At 36.5% G+C, this 21,957-nt stretch overlaps 1 protein-coding gene across 39 annotated transcripts in view; it reads right to left on the reverse strand.

The window, feature by feature from the left end:
- The window catches only part of ryr1b (ryanodine receptor 1b (skeletal)), a 245,403-nt gene that overhangs the window by 91,588 nt on the left and 131,858 nt on the right, over positions 1-21,957 (reverse strand). For all 39 annotated transcript variants that reach the window (XR_015514413.1, XR_015514412.1, XM_087292511.1 and 36 more), the window contains 19 exon segments: positions 19,657-19,857; positions 19,072-19,183; positions 16,669-16,812; positions 15,815-16,088; positions 14,900-15,017; positions 14,648-14,780; positions 12,121-12,215; positions 11,894-12,029; positions 9,488-9,671; positions 8,896-9,007; positions 8,345-8,465; positions 7,270-7,439; positions 5,552-5,772; positions 4,728-4,818; positions 3,079-3,219; positions 2,827-2,990; positions 2,114-2,192; positions 1,935-2,024; positions 1,698-1,841 (listed from right to left, as the gene is read on the reverse strand). Coding sequence is in view for 37 of the 39 variants with exons in the window: in XM_087292511.1 (XP_087148637.1) it covers positions 1,698-1,841; positions 1,935-2,024; positions 2,114-2,192; positions 2,827-2,990; positions 3,079-3,219; positions 4,728-4,818; positions 5,552-5,772; positions 7,270-7,439; positions 8,345-8,465; positions 8,896-9,007; positions 9,488-9,671; positions 11,894-12,029; positions 12,121-12,215; positions 14,648-14,780; positions 14,900-15,017; positions 15,815-16,088; positions 16,669-16,812; positions 19,072-19,183; positions 19,657-19,857 (2,730 nt within the window). In the remaining 2 variants the exon portion in view is untranslated.

A 21,957-nucleotide genomic window follows, 5' to 3' on the forward strand; every position in this document is an offset into this window, starting at 1 on the left:
TAGCGGCTGTAAAACTAAACAAAGACACAAATGATTTTGTAACTATCACTCTGACTCATTCTGGCACATTAGGAATATTGATTCCTCAACAGTAGTCTCTGCTTGGTCTGTGTCCGAGTACATGTGGATGAGCTGAATGCTGGTCCTCTCACTCATGTTGCTTCTCTCTGTCTGCCTGTCTGTTGCCATACACAAAGCGAGGGAGCTCCTGGCTCCACCCCCTTGTTAGGTTCGGCGAGAAGTCAAAACAAATTTTCATATGAAGCAACACACCCCTAAAACAGTGACCTGTGTACACGCCCCCAAAATGACACTTTTTTTTAACACATTAAAGTAAAAAAAAATCTAAATTGTGTTTTGAACTGAATCTAAACTGGTGTTGTCACATCCCCGGCTCATTCCTGCTGCTTCATCTTTACCTTGATAACCCTCTTTGTCGTCATTGTGTGACTATGACAGGCATACTCAGAAGAACCATATTATCAATATCAAATCTTAAAAAAGAGGTAATATAGGTGCCCTTTAAATCTTGAACTATGACTAATAAATGCTGTACAAGTATTGTTCTGTTTGTTCATATTAGTAAATACATTAAGATTAACTTCATGCTCAGTATTGTAAGATGTCTTAGTTTTATAGTATAATATTTAATTTTTTTATATGTTTAAAGACAGGCTACGTAGTGGCACAGTAGGTAGTGCTGTTGCCTCACAGCAAGAAGGTCGCTGTTTCGAGCCTCGGCTAGGTCAGTTGGCGTTTCTGTGTAGAGTTTGCATGTTCTCCCAGCGTTCGCGTGGGTTTCCTCCGGGTGCTCCGATTTCCCCCACAGTCCAAAGACATGCAGTACAGGTGAATTGGGTAGGCTAAAATGTCCATAGTGTATGAGTGTGAATAAGTGTGTGTGGATGTTTCCCAGAGATGGGTTGCGGCTGGAAGGGCATCCGCTGCGTAAAAACATGCTGGATAAGTTGGCGGTTCATTCCGCTGTGACGACCTCGGATTAATAAAGGGACTAAGCCGAAAATAAAATGAATGAATGAACATTTAAAGAAACTGAAACATTCTATTTTTAGGTAAATTTGCATTGAATATGTATATATTTTTAAAAAGTGACTTTTCGTTCCACATTTTTTCCTTCATTCATTTTCCTTCGGCTTAGTCTCTCTTTCAGAGGTTGCCACAGTGGCATGATCCGCCAACTATTCCAGCTTATGTTTTACACAGCGGATACCCTTTCAGCCACAACTCTCAGTATGGAGAAAACCCATGCACAATAATTCACACTACACTACGGGCAAATACATACACTATGGCCAATTTAGTTTATTCAATTCACCTATACTGCATAAATGAATAGTGAATATGAAAGTTAAATGATTAATCATGACTAATCACATATGAAATAAAATACACATATATGTGTGCATGTATATATACATAAGGATACATAGTACACGCATATACAAACATTAAAACGAACTATTATTTTGTGTGCGATTAGTCATGATTAATCTTCAAACAGCACTAGTTGATATATATTATCATAATGAGATGGATTGACAAATATAGATAAACCCGATGATGCAATTGCGAGATGAGTTCCTTAACATTTTAGCAGTCAAAACATTTCTATCTGAGTTCCTAACATTGGGTTCAAAAAAAAAAGATTAAGTTTCAGTTTTGTTCGTCTCTGTTACCTGTGCAGTCTGGGAGATCTTCCTGGTGGCCTTCACCTCAGTTTTTACCTCAGTCTCCCCATCTCTGGCTTTCTCCAAAGTCCATTCCCATGCCAGCATGGCCTTGATGGACTCCTTAATGGGCCAGCGATAGATCTCCTTATCCTACAGAGAGAAAGCGAAATGGAGGTTGATCTTGACAACAACTTATCAAAACAAAGCAGACAGGCATGACGTTGCATCAAGGAGCCATCGGACCTTTTCAGAGAAAGTTTTATAAGGCCGCAGCATGGGGTGAGTTTTTGCGTTCTCATCTAGAACCTCTCCGTATGTCCAGTTGTTTTGGATCTGAAAGACGGATAGCAAAAGTTACAAGCTGCTCCCCAGTCCCACAATGCATTTGGCTTCCACAGATGAGCATAAGTCATGATGCTAACCTTCTCAAAAGCCCATTTATCATGAGTGTGCTCAGCATATTTGTTAATGAAGGCATCAAGTCTCTCGGGAATGATGGTGCTGCAAAAATGAGCCAAAAAACAAAAACAAAAGAAACATTATCGTTCTCTTGGTGTTGTTCATTTGAATAAGAAACAATGATTGCTTTGGTTTATGAGGTTAAATTGCAGGCATGTAATCACACATTTTATAATAATAAATTAATAAAATCAATAATAATAAAAAGTTTACACTTTCAGCTTAATGTCAAATTCCCTCACTTTTCCTAGAATGTGTAGAATTTTCATGACTTGAATGTGTCAAGGCTTCTAGTCTCATTTATTTTTATTCATTTTCAACAAAAAACAAAACAATTTATGCTGGTTGATAATGTGAACTGTATTGCTTTAATAATAATAATAATAATAATAATAATAATAATAATAATAATAATAATAATAACAACAACAACAACAATAATAATAATAATAATAATAACTTTAGAAAACTGCAGTAAAATATGAATACTATTATATAATGGAATTTACCTGATTAACACTTCAATTTAGAAAATATGTAAATAGACCAAAATGCAGAAAAGTCTAATAAATAACATTATAATGCACAGATATAATCACAAAGATACTCACAACCTGTCTCATAACCTTCAGAAAAATAATAACAGCACTTTAACTGCAGCTGATTATTTTCTCACTTGGTAGTTTCCACTGGTTTGGGGTCGAAGTTGCCCTCAGCATCAACAGACGCTTTCTTCTCAGTCATTGATGAATAACTTGCATCCACATAGTCTGGAGGAATGGCACCGGCGATGGCACAGATGCAGGGCATGGCGATCTTAAACAGCTCTGCATCAAATTTCTACACAGACAAGATGACAAATGCTGTAGATGCTAGTACACATTTCATTTAGAATTCATCTGCTAAAAGCTGTTTGCGTCTGTGAAACCTTGTGTGCGAGAGACTCAAATATGCCCCAGAAGAGTTTGCGTGAGAGATGCAACTCCTCTTCTGATGTGACTCCGAAGTTTGCCCATCCGTTCGGCAGGCAATAATACTTCCAGCAGCGCTCGTAGTGATTGGTCAACAGCTAAACAATATAGGAACAGATAAAGTAGGAGTTATAAAAATTGCACTAAATTTATACACAAATAAGATGACAAGTATTTTAGATGCTCGTAAACACTTCATTTAGAATTCATCTGCTGAAGAAGAAGAAGAAGAAAAAGAAGAAGAAGTAGAAGATGAAGATGAAGAAGATGTAGAAGTAGAAGTAAAATATGTAGAGGCAGAAAAAATGTAGAAGTAGATGTAGAAGTAGAAGATGTAGAAGAAGAAGTAGAAGTAGTAGCAGTTTAAGGTGGTTGGAGCTAAAATCTGCAGAGCAATGGCCCTCCAGGAATTGAGTTTTGAGACCACTGATGTAGAGGAAGAAGATAGTGTAGAAGTAGTAGAAAAAGAATATGTAGAAGTAGAGGTAGTAGAAAAAGAAAATGAAGAAGAAGAAGAAGAAGAAGAAGAAGAAGAAGAAGAAGAAGAAGAAGAAGAAGAAGAAGAAGAAGAAGAAGACATAGAGGTAGGAGTAAAAGTAGAAAAATATCTAGAAGTAGAAGAAAAAGATGTAGAAAAAAGATAATGAAGAAGATGCAGACGTGGAAGTAGAGGTCAAAGTAATAGTAAAAGAAGAAGATATAGAAGTAGGAGAAGGAGAATAAGAAGATGTAGAAGAAGTAGAGGTAGAAGTAATTGTAGAAGAAGCTTTAGAAGTAGAAGGAGAAGGAGAAAAAGAAGATTTAGAAGAAGTAGAGGTAGAGGTAGAACAAGTAGAAGTAAAATAAAAAGTAGAAGAAGCAGAGGAAGAAGTAGTAGTAGTAGAGGACAATGTAAAGAAGTATAAGTAGATGAAGATGTAAAAGTAGAAGAAAAAGATGTAGAAGAGTTAGAAGATGTAGATGTGGAAGTAGAGGTAGAAGTAATAGTAAAAGAAGTAGACATAGAATGTAATGTGTATTTATATAGCACATTTTTTGTGTATGGCCATACACCCAAAGCACTTCACAATCATGAGAGGGGGTCTCTCCACACCACCACCAGTGTGCAGCATCCACTCGGATGATGCGACGGCTGCCACAGGACAATGGCGCCAGTGCGCTCACTACACACCAGCTATTGGTGGAGAGGAGAGACAGTAATAGAGCCAATTTGGTGGATGGGGATGATTGGGAGGCCATGATCGTAAGGGCCGATAGAGGGACTTTGGCCAGGACACCGGGGTTACACCCCTGCTCTTTCACGAGAAGTGCCATGGGATTTTTAATGTCCACAGAGAGTCAGGACCTCAGTTTAACGTCTCATCCGAAAGACGCGTATAAGGGTTAGATGTAGAAGAAGTAGAAGTGGAAGAAGCAGTAGAAATAGAACGGGAAGATGTAGAAGAAGTAGACGTAGAGGTAGCAGTAATAGTTGAAGAAGAATATGTTGAAGTAGAAGAAAAAGATGTAGAAGAAGATGATGATGATGATGAAGAAGAAGATGTAGAAGTGGAAGTAGATGTAGAAGTAAAAGTAGAAGAAGAAGAAGAAAAATATATTTGAATACCTTGAGGGGCATCTTGGCATACTCATTTAAGATTGGCACATCAAACACCAGCCTTCTCAACAGATGCTGCAACATAGATGGCCGCAGATACCTGAAATACACAAATAGTACTTCATTAGCTCCAGTATTGGAGTTTTGTACACTTCTGGTCAAAAGTATGGGCTTAATATGTTTTTATGTGTTTAAAGGAACACCACTTTTTTGAAAATAGGCTTATTATATTCAGAATAGATTTCTTTTAAAATAGTTTTGATATCTTACACTGCCTCCGAACTACAATACATACTACAGTACTACTTTTTAGTATGTGAAAATAGCATGCCAGAAGTACTGAGATGAACTGGTACTTCTGGTGTAATTCTGATGTGCGCATCCAATGAACGCGTTTACTTTAAGACACACATTTGTGAACTTTCTATCACCTCCCCTCGGATGAACAGCTGACACCATTTTAAAGTACATTCTACTTTATCAAGTGAGAGAGGCTAACATGGACATAACCTCGAAACCTTGATTTTGTGATCCCATACAGTATTAATGAGTGCTTTTTTGAGTATATACTTTAAACTGTAAAAACAGAAACAGTCTATAACATGTCTTCAATATTTATAAACTGATTGAATGTACATCAAATCCTACTATATCTTGAAATATATCGTTATAAGGATATGAGATGACTAATATGAGATTTTTGTCATATCGCTCACCCCTACAAGTAGTATGTGATTTCAAGCACAGTTCTACTAATCCCAGAACTTCTGACTGGTGGTGCATTTCTAAGCTTGACATCTATAGTAGCTGATGCCAGAGAGTGGATTACTGACTTGACAAGAGACATAAGGCAGTCCTCGATGACGTCCCTCTGGGCTTTGGTAAGGGCACGGCCTCGGGACAGCCTGTAGATGGTGTGCAGCATAGAGTCGATCATGATGGCGCGATGATCAGTGCCAGCGAACAGTGGGGCACATTTAGTGAGCAGAGGCAGAACGGCAGAACACAAGTAACGGTTCAGAGCCAGAGCCATTTCTGTGGTGCTGAACGCCACCTGGAGGAGCAGATCATTCCAGAGCAGTTTAGATTACGAAATGGTAAAGTTAGTATCAGTGTTGGGTAAGTTAATTCAAAAAAGTTATAAATGACTAATTACATAATTGAAATTAATTCTCACCGCCAACATATGTAGCACTATGAAAGTTCTTTCACAATTCACTTACACTTTAAATATACATGAAAATGTCAGGAGTGATGATTTTGATTGTGTCATTTTCAAAAAGTGTTTGAAGAAATTAAAATGGTAACACTTTATTTTGATGGTCCATTTGAGTATTAATAGACTCTTCTTAATATCTGTTGATACTGCTCCTTCAACAGATATTTAAGAACAGACATATAAGAAGCTTTGCAACTACTTGTCAACTTACATTAACCCTAACCTCAACCCAACCTAACAGTCTACTTATAATCTAATAAGACTTAGTTGGCATGTTAATGCAATGTAACTTAAATTCAACAAATGCACAATCAAAATAAAGTGTGACCCTTAAAATTTGTTGACTGGTGATATTCAAATGGGGCTTCTAAAATAATAATAATGTGCATTATTTGTCAGTTCTTGTAAAAGATTTGTCATTTTGTTTTTGACAGCAGCACATTAAAATTCGTCACCTTAGTATTATATGGTTCTATTTGACATTTTTGTCAAAATTGAGTTATTGACATATTCTAACATATTTACATTATGGGATTTTTTTAATAAGTTGTTTACATTAAGACTTTTTATAAAAAAAAAAAATGTTACACACATACTGTTTGCTATGGAATGCAAAAAATTTAAAGGTCACTATCTCAAAATCATTCAGAACGCAGATAGAACCTTATAATTATTACAAGGTGACAAATTGTTGCAACAACACCAACTAATTTAGTTTCAAATTTAATTTAAGCTCTTTTAATGACCTGTGCTTGTTTTAAAATACTTTGCAGGTCTTGAATGCATTTGTCTGAAATTGAAATACTTTCAAGAAGTGTGGGAACCCTGTAATTACTTAGAAAAGTAAATTAATTATTCAATAAGGAATGTAATTACTTGACCCTATGCAACTGAAATTTATGTAAATCTCAAAAAGATAAATTAAATTGAAATCAAATGAATAGCTTAATTTATTATTAAGTTTTATTTTTTTTAAATTGTACCATTTCAAATGTACAAGAGTTTTGTTATTAATTTCTTTCTTAAGCATATGCAATATATTTTTAAGCATATGCAATAGTCTTGATGAATGAAATATGAAAAAAAATAAACAATTTGCATATATAACAAAACAAAATTACTTTTCTGCTGTGAATTGATTTATACAGAACTGTTGAATTTATTTAAAGTATTTTAGGCAAGTACATTTTAACCAATAAATGAAAAATAATCCCTTACTTTACTTTTTCTGAGGAAAAAGTCATTTAATTACAGTAACTGGTTACTTCATAGCTAATTACACCAAAAACTGACTAGTATAATGAAAAATCAGAAATATATGATTGAGTTTACCGTATCCAGAGAGGCTGAAGCTCTCATATCAGGCAGGAAACCCACTTCTAGCACATGTAACAGGAAGTCCTGGTTATCGATGCCGTACACTCTGTCCAGGAAAAGAACCATGGAGGCTTTGTGGTCTGGCACGAAACTCGCTGACATTTTTGGCTCAACGATCTGACCATCTATGAAATGTAGCGAAATATAAAAAGAGTTTACAGTGGCCTGTTTTCACAGTGTAAAAAGTAAAACAGATTATAAGAACCACTGCAGTTTGCATATCATGCTACAAAAGGCATAGAAGATGCAAAACTTTAGCACTTCATTTTTAAAGTAATCATAACAAAGTTCTATATATTGTGATTTTTTTTTACCATAAAGGACACAAATGGTTAGGACAAATGAGGTTTTACTAAACATACAGTAATTTTTGTTTCTACAGGCTCCGTTATATAAATCTATAATTAATTGTCAGAGTTCACATGACAATATCCATGCTACTGTGTAGGCTTTAATACCTGGAGGAGGCTGTTAGTCGGCAGGGGCTGTAGCGCTAGACTTTTGACTGTTTAACTTACTGAGGGATATTGAACAGAAATTATTCTGTACTCACATTTACATTTTATTACAGTTTGAGAACGTGCTGTAGTTCTCAGGTAAAAGTTCACCTCAGTTTGCTGACTACATCTTACAATGAGAGTTTGAGTAAGCGATTGCCTCAATCTCATGAGCAGAGTCTATCTCAGACTTTGCATATCTGTAATTTTTGTTAGAATCTATCCCTCGTTTTACTTGTTCATTACCCACTGATCTTTAAATAAGACAAATTTACACTATACTAACACTTTCTTTCTTAATTTATACAAACCCAGAGAAATTATTGTAGACCCCTAATTAACAAACAAATTAACCGCTAATTATTTTCCTTTGTTTATGTGATCTGAGATAACTGTATGTGAATAAATGGTTATTACATGGTAAGTTAACTTAGTTTATTCTAAAACTATTTAATAAATCTCACTACATGACTGACAGTATTTATTTTTATAATCTGCACAAATATTTCCACATCTTGTGGTTTCTCATGTACCTTTGCCAAAGGTGGGGATTTGAACAGGAAGACTGATGACTCCAACCAAGTCTTCAATGGGCACAAGAGATCGCAAGATGGCTCGGATTCTCAAAGCTTCGCCTTTACCTGCTTGGATCAACTGTGAACATTTGAAAATAGGTCAATTTGAATGCCATTGTTTATGTCAGACCGATTTTCTTTGTTTTAAAAAATAATATTAAGCAATTAATTAATTTTATCCTGCAATTATGACATTATCAGATTGTAAGTTACAATAAACACTAGTATTATTTATTTAAGCAAACTTATTATTATTATATATCTTGTCTGAAGCCAGGAATAATAAAACAATCATTCAAATAAATATATTAACGACATATTTTAATAGTATTTAAATATTGTATTTAGTTTTTCATACTATAACAAAATTCACAATAGTATTTCTTGACTGAATCTTTTTGATCAAATAAATGCATACTTGCTGAGAATGATTTTTTAAATGCTAATCTGTATATGCAATCCCTTTGTCATAGTCTAAAAGGCCATATTATTCAATCTTTTATACTTACATGCATCTCAGGAGCACAGCGACCCAGCAAGTCAATAAGGGCAGAATAAAATGACATAATAGCATTTCCAAGATGTAATCTATTCTCTTCGTGCTGATCCTCCCCTCCAAACCTGTAAACCAATCATAGAGGTCACATTTTTACAAGATGTAAAATAAGCATCTGATGTTCCCTTGAGTGTCCATATGAAGTTTTAACTCAAAATATCCCACAAATAATGTTTTATAACTCTTTGAATGTGCCCCTTTTAGGTTTTGATCCTAATAGGTGACAGTTTTTACATATTCAAAAGGGATTGTGCTCCAAGGCACTCTTTTCAAAAGACGGCGGAGCTAAAAAATGCCTATGTGTCAGCATAGTTACAGATTCAAAAACAATACTAACATCCTATTCTAATGAGGGAGCGGTCACTAGTGGACGGGCTCTCATGACATGTACAAAGGGAGCATGTCAATCTAAATGTTTCTGCTGACTGTTTTAATGAAGTGTGATTTACACACTGTGTTTAAACCTCTTATAAAAGTGTTTTTTCCAAGTAGGCCCCCTTTAAATGAAAAGCAAAATCCTCCAAACATTTATTGTAAGGTCTTACATGAAGCGTCTGTCTTTTTTAGGAGTTGGCCCATCTCTGGCAGGGTCTTCAGAGATCTTAATGGCCTCCTCAATGGCTGCTAACAGACCAGCACCACCCTCTCCTCTCAGGGCAGGGCCAAAGCACTCAGGACGACGAATCAACAGACGAACAACCACATTAGCATTCTCCTCTACGCTCTCACCTGCAGAAAAGACAAAAGTGCAAAAGGTACTTCATTAATTAAATTCATTTTAAGACAACTTTTGCAGAATTGCTGAGTACACAACTATTGATCTACAAAATGAATCATGAGATATAAGAGCAAATGAAATTAAGTGTGAGGTTACATCTTTACAATGTGTGTTCCCGTTAACCGTGGTTAGTGTTTATGGCCCGTTTCCACTGAGTGGTACAGTATGGTACAGTTCGGTTTGGTTCACTTTTATGGCCGTTTCCATTGTCAAAAGGCGTACCGAACCAAACCGTACTGTACAACTTTTTTGGCACCCTTACGAAAGGGTCGCAAACACAAGAAAGGGTATTAAAAGGCGGAGCTAGACACGCAGGTGAACGCTATTGGTTTACAGAGATACGTCATTTGCTTAGGCAACTAGCCAGAATGTAAACAAAGGACCTGCCATGTTTGAAATAAGAGATAACTTGCCCTCGCCGGGTCTATATCTGAAATAACAAACTTCTTGAGCTGATAATTATAACGTGCGCTTGATTATCGACAAGCTTTGGGAACCCGATCCTGTGAGAAGCTGACAAATGCGAGAATGACACATTCAGAAAGAAAAGGACAAACGCGAGAGTGGAGCGTGGAAAAAAGGGGAAGCCAAGGAGCACATTATTTCTTCAGCAAATTTGAACAAACTGCCTTGTTTTAATTTTCATCATCCCCTTTTAGACAGAGGCTACATGTGCTGCTGAAGATTACAGACACAGATAAGAGGTTTTCACTGACTGTAGGCTATACTTTGTGTTGTTCAGAACCTAATTAAGGACAAAATGTATGCTGTGTGTACTTTTTCTATAGTTATCGGGGACTGTAAGGGTCTATATGTGTTCATATATGTTCATTTATTTATTTATTTTAAATAATTACAGACGTTAAAGTAGGCTATTTCGCACTGTCATTGATCTGCAGTTATAATCAACTCATGATCATAGAAAAGTTAGTAATAAACATTTATACTGAAGTATTTATGTGTGTAAAGCGTCTGATTTGTAAGAAGTGCTTTTCATATGATAAGTAAATGACCTGTACGGCTTTACTGTAGACATTTTCTCGAGCGAAAATTACATCGACTGAAACTTTGTCATACACTACGCCCACCAAAAGGGTACCCTTGCTAGTGGAAACGCAAGCCTAAAGGTGACCCGTACCGACCCGAACCGTACCGTACTGTACCAGTCAGTGGAAACATGCAATCATGAACTTACCTGCACAGTGTTAGCTCAGTGCCACCTAGTGGTGGGTAGGTATGAAACAATTACCACTTTTTCTTATAGCTTTTAAACAGTTTGGGAAAAAATATTTAGATTTGAAGGAGCATGTCACATTAATATGCTAACACCTACTGTTCAAAAGTGATAAAGCATGTAAGTGCAGTTGTAGTATTTTTTCACATCTCTCGACCACTAGGTGGCACTAACTGTGGAAGTAAACTCATGATTGTCATAACACAAACCAGGTTGATATGAACACACATTGGAGAGATTTAGCATCTCACTTGATTTGATATGCTCGTATAATCGACTTACATGTTATTTGAGATAGGACTTGACTATTGCATGCGTATTTTGTCAGTAAAGCTGGCTCTGCAATCAGCAGTAAATTTCCAGCACCTGCTTCATGGAAAATATTGGTTCACTGACAAGCTATGCAAATGTAATGTGAATGATTCAATTGGTTTTTGTCTGAAATCAAAGATCAGCTTTGTGTCGCTTCTCAGTGAACTATGGCTTTGTGTTGCTGCATCTGAAATAGTGGGAGATTTACTATTGATCAGAGAGCCGTGTTTTCCTGACAAGATGTGCATAAAAATTGCAGCTTTTGCTGATTCGCAACCTTGATTTACTTTTGATTAATCGTACAGCCCTAACTTGAGAACAGTTTTACTAAATAACTTCAACAGTTTGACTAATTAATTGTCAACTGAATCGTCATGAGGATTTAGAGGATGATTTATTTGTAATCTATTTACAGTTTAATATTTAGAAAGTTAGAACATTTGAGAAAAATCTGCAATATCAGTGCAGTGCAGGTAATGTGTAGACTGTCCTCTATAACTGAAAAATTTTCCAAGGGATGCCATAGATTTACTAGTAGAAGAATAACATTGTTGAATGCAAAGATATATTCATATTTTTGCTACTTGCACCAAGGATCTAGAAACAAAATGCTCTAAATGTGCTAACCATTTACAAACACAGCGAAGCGCAGGAAGTCCAGATATCTCTCTCCTCCACCTGGATTCCACCCTATGTCAGGATAGCCTTTAGACAGAAGCATGGGGCACATTCGAAGGCCACACCCAGCCAGATAAGTCACCACCTGACAGCACAGAGAATCATTATAATTATGTGGTGCTACAAAATAAATTTTTATTTATTCTGCAAACAAGACAAATGTATTTTAATAATACCATTTCAAGGTCTTGCTCTTGCAGGGCCAGTGCCAGCTCATTGTTGTCAATGCAGGATGCAGCAGCAACATCCAGAGGAGTAGATCCACGCATTCCTATAGGGCAACAATAATATTTTTCAATCCATTTTGATTTAATAATATTTATGTTTTTCGATTTCTTTTTAGAAAGTAGATGTATTACATTTCCTTTTAGAGGACAAATAAATGATCTGTTTAGCTAAATGTGCAGTATCCAAAATTATAAATGTGACCCTGGACCACCAAAATATCTGTCTTACATTGCTCGTGTTTATATTTTTGACAAAAGCCAAACATTCATTAAATGGGTCTAAGTGATAGATTATTCTTTCAAGACAAAATACAATAAGTCATTCATTCATTTTCTTTTCGGCTTAGTCCCTTTATTAATAAGGGGTTACCACAGTGGAATGAACCGCCAACTTTATATGTAAAGTGTATTAAATAAAGAACATATTCCATGAGTATATTTTGTACATTTTTAACTGTAAATATACCAAACCTACTTAGTAGTAGTAATGCACACAGCTATTCACTTTATTTACACAATTTAACAGGCAATTTTCTCAGATTTTAACTTTATTTTGAACCCTAATTATTTAAATAGTTGCATCTCAGCCAAATATTATTGTATGCGAACAAAGTGCACATCAACGAAAAGCCTATTTATTCAGCTTTCAGGTGATGTAGAAATAGTAATTTCCAAAAAAATGACACTTATGATTGGTTTTATGGTCCAGGGTCACTGAAATTGTCTCACGCAGGCTGCCAGATTGACAAAACTAACAGGAACAAACAGGTAACACCTGGGCTTTCAGATAATTCTCTCTCTCCAATATGCAATAGATTTTTACTACACTTCTGGTCATAAAGCTTTGGCAGATTGATAATTTACCCCTCCCCTCTTTTGCACATATCAGACCAATGGATTCCAAAACAACCCAGACTCAGTTGTTAATTAAAAAAAATTTAAAATTAGAGTGTAGAATCACAATCTTAGACTGGCAAATCAGACTGTGTGAATGCTTTTGGGCAAACTGGCAGTGGGTGAGATCATAATGGATTTCATAACTGGTTGTAGTATTGTTTTTTTTTTTTTTTTAACTTAGCATGTATCTATCTATCAACATATTATAGCATTTTATGCTTTATCGAAAACAATTAAATAAATAAAATAAACTAACAGCAGTCTTTGTCTCGATCACCAGCGATCTAACCACCATAGATTGCTGTAAAACATTCACACTCACACAAGCTACAATCCTGCCTCATAGTAGACTACAATTCCTGTCATGCTACACACACACCTGCTCCAAGTCTCCATTGATTATGGACTGATTACACACACATATTTATGGCTCACTTTGAGACACTGGCTGTTTCTCAATTCCAAGAACGCAGAGAACGGACTTGTGTTCTTGTGGAGACCGGTCTTGCCAGGTGTCCTCGGAAGAACGAACTCAGGAGACCACGAGGGCAGAGAACGCGTCCTTTGAGAAATGGGATGCTGCGTTCTTCCTGATGGTCACATGACCTTCACGCGTTTTAAATGGAAATTATTTAAACATTACAGCACTCATACAACGATTTATTGTTGTCCCCCTCTTCAAAATATATACTTTGCATAAAAACATTATAAATATACTCTGCAAAATATAAATAAAACCAATTTTAATACGATTTTCACCAAACAAACACCTTTAATGTGTTTATTCCTTTTTTAAGATATTCATGGTAATGTTTACTTTCACCGTTTCATTAAGGGAAACTCCTGAGGTAAATAAGTGATATCTCTGAACTTTAATAATAAATCTAGATAAAATGCAGCGCTTCCCACCTCCAGTCGCAATGACTTCTGGGACTTCCAGAGCGAGTTCGGTGCTCAAGTCTGCATCAGTGCGTTCTCGATATCAAGAACACATCCGGGAAGTTTCACGCGTCCTCCGTACTTGCGGTCTTGAGTATTGGAACTGAACTTAGGCAGCTGATGATGACGTTGCACGAGAACACGAGGACGCAAGACCGCTGAAGAACGCATATTGAGAAACAGCCACTGATTGCTGAGTCTTGTTATCTGTTCTAGTGACACTACAACGAGTTTACCTTTGTCTTGCTTTGCTGTGTTTTTGACCCTGACCCCACCTTGTTTGTTTTCAGTTGTCCATCTGCCTGTTATTTTGACAAGGACGCTGGAGTGCCCTTATACATCTGTTTGCTCCTGTGTTGATCATTACTTCTCTGACCATCCATTTAATAAACCTGCATTTGAACCCTCAATATCCGTTGTCAGCGCCACTTCCCCGTTACAGAATTTAAAACATTTTATAAGAAGAGTTTTTATAGATTTACCTAAGCATTTAAAACAGCAATCAACATAACTGCAGCAAGCACCTCTAATAAACAACTTTAGAATATATTGCTATATGATGCTGTAGATGCATGTCTTGGTATAAATAACCCTGATAAAAAACATGGCATCAGTACGTCAGTTCTATAAAGCCACCAACCCAGTCCAATGCCACTGTTCTGCAGCAAGTAAGAGAGGTGGTCAAACATGGAGCGCTGGTTCTGGCGGCTGATTCTGCAGAAGTAGCACAGGAAGCGACAGCAGTTGGTCACCATTTGTGGAAATCGAATTTCCTGCAGACAGAAATTATATATATTTATTTATTCATTTTTTCATCACTTTCAATAGCAGATTGAGATCCGTGTCCTGGAATAATAGTTTTTAAGTGTTCAGTATAGAAACAGGACTGCACCTTTGAATCTCCTCCACCTCCCAGCACGTTGACCATCACCTCCATGACTGTCTCATGCATGCCCAGCGCTCGCATCAGGTTAGGGTGCTGGTAGAACACTTTGTTGTTCATGATGTTCCTACAAGACAGTAGATGTAAACACTTGATACATAAGATATAATGTTCGTAGACAAAAAAAAATAAAAAATGGAAATACATATTTGGTATCAACTGGACTTTAAAAAAGTACTTTTATTGAGCAAAGATGCAAAGAATTAATCAAAGAAATTACAAAACTGTCCCAGAACTAATTGAGGTAAACAGTGCTGGGCATTGATTTAGATGTCCTGAATGAATAAATTCTGATTTATAAAGTATCATATTGATCTGATTCAATAATGAATTTGATTCTCAATTATTGTTTTCATTTAATTAATTTAGACTGATTACAAAAATTCTATTAGTATTTCTAAAAATGAACAGCAAATAGACTTTATTTCAGGTAAGTATGGATATTAAAAGAAAAAAACAATTCTATATTATACATTTATACAATATTAAAACTAATACAATTTATAAGAAAGCTGTCTGGAATACTCAGTTCTGATTGGTGAGTTGCAACATTTTAAGGTATGTTATTCCTGAGATAACAACCGCTAAATAACAGGCTCATCTGGAAACTTTGAAATGTCGTGACTGTTTTTGACTCTTTGGCGCCACCCTGTGACTGAATAATGCAGGTTAGTGTATACTAAATTAGCTGTTTTTGTTTCTGTCAGCTTTAAGTTGAATTAAATAATTAATAAACTATTAATACTATATTTTCGTCTTGGTTACGTGCATTTTAACTTTTTAAATGAAGTAAACATTAAATATGTGAGGACATTTCATGCACTTTATCTACTATATCCATCAGCAGTCATTTAAGACACCCACCCAATGCTCTGGATCATGAGTCTTTCCTCTTCCGGACCCATCTGGACAATAAGCAGAGATCGAATCTGCCCCAGGCACTCCAGCATTTCCATCGTGTCTTGTACAGACACGGCACTGATGGCGTAAGCCTTGGGCAGTGCACGAATCAGCTCTCCAAGAGCATCATACTGCCGGTGGAGAAGACTGAACATGAGTCGCACCAGCTCTGGATTCTGAATAAAGGCCTCTTGAGCCCAGTGGATCATTGTGTGGGATATCAACTCCTGTAAAGTACCTGATGGAAAGAATGTTCCCAAACTGTAACACTAAATATACCAACTGCACAATTTTGACCTGCATGAAAGCAAAAATATCGATCCAGAGATAACCCTTAATGTTGAATCACTACAGTGGATTCCATGCATCAACAGAATATACATTTACTAAACAGAACGTATTGTTTAGTCTTACAAAGGACAATTTAAATGAACACACAAAAGAACATTAAATAATAACAATCATGTATGGCTGGAAACTCATTTTAAAAATTAATAAAGTATGCACCATGATCCAGCGTTGTTTGATTTAGCATTTATTTCTGAGATACTTCCCTTTCATTAACTTGCATTCCCTTATCCCTTCCCCACATTTTACAAGTATGATGCAATACTTCCAAACAAAAAAGAGATACACAGACAACAATTAAATGAAATTATAGAAAACTCTTTGGGAGTTCGGCACTAAATGGTTCAAAATGGTTTCTAAATATCTGTCCACTGTAATCGATGTCATACATAAAAGGGTTAAGTAAGGCACAAAACTAAGTGAATCTGAACAACGTATTCGAGATGTTTTACTATATACAGTGTACTCACTTGGTTTGGGTTCTTCCTCTGGCTCTGGTTCCTCTTCTTCCTTTTTCTGCTTAAGGCTTTTGACCTTGTCCACCAAAGTGAGCAGTCTGCCTCTCAGAGATGTGTCCACCTCTTCCTCCTCCACTTCTTCCTCAATGTGGACGCCTGAGGTACAAAAAGATACAATGGATAAGAACCACAATTTTGCACAGACACAAATATATGGATATAACGACCATCTATGAAAACTGGAAACTTGCAATCTTAGACAGCTAACAATCATTTTGGGAAAAGCACCCCAGGTTGATTAATTCAGGATTCATCTGCGCAGCTCAGTTCAGTTTTTGCAGTCAGTGACTTGTGCAACAAACTAAGGCACGCCAATATTGGAGAATAAGACAAAAATGTATATTTGGAGAAATGTATATTTTGATCAACAAGACAAAAACAATTAATTAATGTTGAAAACAGCAGAAAATTGTAAACAATCAAAAGTATGTATCCCAAATCATTTTCTAGTTTAAATTGATTTTACAGTTGAAACCAGAGGTTTACATACACTCTAAAAAAAGGAACATAACCATTAAAAACAAATGTCTGATGGTAAATCATACTCAACGTTTACTATTTTAGGTCTGTTAGGATTACCTAAATCAGTGGTGTCCAAACTTGGTCCTGGAGGGCAGGTGTCCTGCATATTTTAGTTCCAACCCCAACTAAACACGCCTGAACCAGATAATCAAGCTCTTTCAAGGTGTACTAGACTTCTAGGGAGATGTGTTGGAGGAAGTTAGAGCTAAACATTGCAGGACACCGGCCCTCCAGGATCGAGTTTGGACACCCCTGACCTAAATGATTTACATTTGCTAAATGCCAGAATAATGAGATCATTTTATTTTTTGAGATTTTTTTTTTTAATTAATTTCTAGACAGTCAAAAGTTTACATACATTTCTTTGGATTTTTTTAGCTTTCCTTTTAAACTGTATAACTTTGGTCAAATGTTTTGTGCATCCTTCCACAAGCTTCTCGCAATAGTTTGAAAAAGATTTGTTCCATTCATCCTGACAGAATTGGTGTAACTGAGTCAGATTTGTTGGCTGTCTTGCTCGCACAAGCTTTTCCAACTCTGCCCACAAATTTTCTATAGAATTGAGATCAGGGCTTTGTGATGGCCACTCCAAAACATTTATTCTGTTGTCCTTAAAGCTCATTTTAACTAATCTGGCAGTATGCTTAGGGTCATGGTCTGTTTGGAAGACCCATTTGTGGCTAAGTCTTGAGATTTTGCTTCAGTATTTCTACAAAATGTTCTTTCTTCATGATGCTATCTAAGCTGTGAAGTGGACCAGTCCCTCCTGCAGCAAAACAGCCCCACAACATGGTGCTGCCACCCCCATACTTCACAATTGGAATGGTGTTCCTAGGCGTGTAAGCTTTCCCCTTTTGTCCTCCAAATGTAACACTGGTCATTATGGCCAAACAGTTCAATCTTAGTTGCATCAGACCACAGGACATGTCTCCAAAAATTATTCTTTTTCCCAGTGAAGTTTGGCAAATTGTAATCTAGCTTTTTTGTTGATTCTGGCTTGTTTGTTTTCCCACGTTGTCAGTAAAGGAAGCAGTGTGTTTTAGGTTTTCCTTAAATACTATTCTACAGTTGTGCCTCCAATTAACTCAAATGTTGTCAATTAGCAAATCAGAAACTTCCAAAACCTTGACACCATCATCTGAGCTTTTTGAGAGGCATAATAGTCTTATTGTTTGTAAACTTGACTTTCAAGAAAAATCACAATTTCTCAAGAAAAATACCTCTCTCATTATTCTACTGTTAAGCATAACAAAAGCAAATTTGATAATCCTAACTTACCTAAAAAGAAAAAGTTTAGGTACATTAACATCTGACTTTTTTAAATGGTTATGTGCCTTTTTATATATTCATTCATTCATTCATTTTCTTGTCGGCTTAGTCCCTTTATTAGTCGCCACAGCAGAACTTTTCCAGCAAGTTTTTACGCAGTGGATGCCTTTCCAGCCGCAACCCATCTCTGGGAAACATCTACACACACACACACACTACAGACAATCTAGCCTACCCAATTCACCTGTACCGCATGTCTTTGGACTGTGGGGGAAACCAGAGCACCCGGAGGAAACCCACGCAAATGCAGGGAGAACATGGAAACTCCACACAGAAACACCAACTGAGCCGAGGCTCGAACCAGCAACCCAGTGACCTTCTTTCTGTGAGGTGACAGCACTACCTACTGCGCCCCGCCTTTTTATGTAGTGTATGTAAACTTCTGGTTTCAACTGTATGTCATGAAGTGACTAGATGAAGTCTAAGTTGAACAAGTAGTTTTAAGAATTTAATTTCTACATAAGAAAAGTATCAAAGCAACTGAGGAAAACTGTCAACACTGACCACAGTGATTCAGGAGGTCATTGTGGAAATTGTTGTGGGTTTCTCGCACTTCATCTGGGACAGGGCAATCTTCTTCTTCTGGGTTGTGCTTGAAGTTAGTCAACAGGAAAATCTACAAGCACGAACAAAAACAGCAATCAGTCTCTCTAAAAAAAAATCTGTTAAAATTCTGAGGCGATGTAGTAGAAGTCAGAATTATTAATTTTCAAGACACTTCTATATAGTTTAAAGTGACATTTCAAGACTAAACTAGGTTAATTAGGTTAACTAGGCAGGATAGAGTAATTAGGCAAATTATTGTATTACAATGGTTTGTTCGGTAGACTATCGAGAGAAAAAAATTAGCTTAAAGACGCTAATAATTTTGTCCCTAAAATGGTTTTTAAAAAATTAAAAACTGCTTTTATCCTATCCGTATTAAGGCAAATAAGACTTTCTCCAGAAGAAAAATATTATCAGACATACTGTGAAAATTTCCTTGATCTGTTAAATATTATTTGGAAAAAAATTTTAAAAAAGAAAAAAAAATCAAATGGTGGCTAATAATTCTGACTTCAACTGTATATAAATAGGTGTGTGTTATACTTGTTCTTGTGGAGGAGAGCGAAACTCTCGGGTCCTGCGAGCTGTTTCTGCAGCAGACATAGTAAACGCTCTCATTAGCTCATTATAACGCTCACGCTGGTTTGACTGGATCTGCCCTACAAAATTATCAGAGTATGCCATTATGGCTTCAACTCTGTGTCTGAGCTCACAGTCGCAGAAATACTGTAGAAGAGTACACATCTGAAAGAGAGGGAGAGATAGAGAGGCATCTTAAAAACAGGAAAACAGAATACATTAATAGATGCCACATATAGCCTTACAGTTTTGCTGCAAGTAAAATACTGTGTTTTAATACTGTGTAAAAACACACATGATAACACTTTATTTCAACTGATATTTACCCTATACAGTTTGATGCAAAGCATGCTTGGAACTCTCATTTTACTCAGTTTAATTAAGGTTAATTAAAAAAGATTAATCTTATTTCTATGGTAACAATATAGTTCACAATATGATTATTTAAAAAATAAGGTACTTATTCCAAAAACAAAAAATAAATAAAAAATTCTTAGGCGTATTTCTTAGAAGATTTGGCTGAGCTGATGCTGATATCTTGTATGGGTTAATTTTAGGCTGATTTACAGCAGGGGTGTCCAAACTCGGTCCTGGAGGGCTGATGTCCTATGTTGCGTCTGAAACCACATACTTTCATACTATACAGTACGCTAAAATCAGTATGCGAGCCTAGTAGTATGTCCAAATTCATAGAATTTAAAAATCAGTATGCGAGATATACCCGAATGACTTACTACTTCCAGCGAGATTCTGATGTGCGAATTCCATGCACACTGTGATATCCAATGATGCCCCGCGAGAGAATTTATGAATGGGACTGAAGCGACGCAACTGACGCAGGTAGGTCACGTGACCATGACAAAATGGCAAATGTAGTACGTCCGAATTCCATTCATACTTTTCACATTCATACCGTGTAGAACGTACTATTCTAACGGCCGAGTAGTACGTTTAAATTGAAATGCAGTACCTACTGAGTAGTAGGCGGTTTCGGATGCAGCCCTAGAGAGTTTAGCTTTAACCCTAATCAAACACACCTGAACCAGTTGATCAAGCTCATACTATATCCTAGAAACATCCTGGCCGGTGTGTTGAAGCAAGTTGGAGCTAAACTCAACAGGACACCAGCCCTCCAGGACCGAGCTTGGACACCCCTGTTTTACAGAGCTAAGTTTGAGATATTTATTTCTCATAAGTGTTAGCTTCTCACAAAAAATTAAAGTCATAAAATGATTTTATGACCCCAATTGATGCTTTGTTCCTCGATAAAGTTCCTAAAATAAACTTTTTATTTTAATTTTAATTAGTGTAATACAGCAGCCACTGAATACATTTCTAATGGGGGTAACACTAGAACCCAGAGGGTGATGGTTTAGGAGCCATATTGTTAAGAAAAATGAGTATTAGAATATATACTGAATTAAGCTCTGTATAATTGGTGTCACACAAAATAAGGCGATTCCTTTTTTCATGAATTTTGACCAATGTATCAAATAAGACTAAGCATTTTACAAACATAACTTCATGTTAGGGTGTCACAGGGGCTCAATGGTTAACACTGTCCTCTTAGAGTCCTGGCAGGGAAAACTGGCATTTCTGTGTGGAGTTTGCATGTTCTCCCCATGTCCGTGTAGCTCTCTTCTGTGCCCTGGTTTGTCCCACAGTCCAAAGACATGCACTATAAGTGAATTTGAAAAACTATATTAACCGTAGTGTATGCGTGTGAGAGTAAATGCAATAGTGTATGGGTGTTTCCCTGTACTGATTTGAGGCTGGAAGGGCAATAGTTGACCAAAAGTTGTCTGGAATAGTTGGTGGTTCATTCTGCTGTGGCGACCCCAGATAAAGGGACTAAGCCGAAGGAAAATGAATTAATAAACTTCATGTTATTTGCCTATATTACTTTTCTAGTCTAAGGTAAACAGCGCTCCATGTGAATGTCGTTTAGTGTAGGCATTGGCACCTGGGGAGAGACTGCTTAATTTACTGCGTGATACTTTACACAGAGTTATTCTGTAGTGACATTCGCCGTTTCAAGTCGGTTCTCCAAAACATTTATTCTAAATCACAGGTAAAAGTTCAACCTTAAATCGTTTACATGATCTTACTATGAGAGAACGAGTAGAATGTTTTCCTCAGCCATGCCACTTATTTAAAAATCGAGGTATACATGGGATAAAAAATCTATTATGGTTGACCATTTATTCTAGAGTAGCGATATATACCGTCATACAACCAAATCCTAGGGTAAATTTACATTTTGAG

This window comes from Danio rerio, chromosome 18 (assembly GCF_052040795.2).
Source record: "Danio rerio strain M-AB ecotype USA chromosome 18, GRCz13ab, whole genome shotgun sequence".
NCBI lineage: Eukaryota > Metazoa > Chordata > Actinopteri > Cypriniformes > Danionidae > Danio > Danio rerio.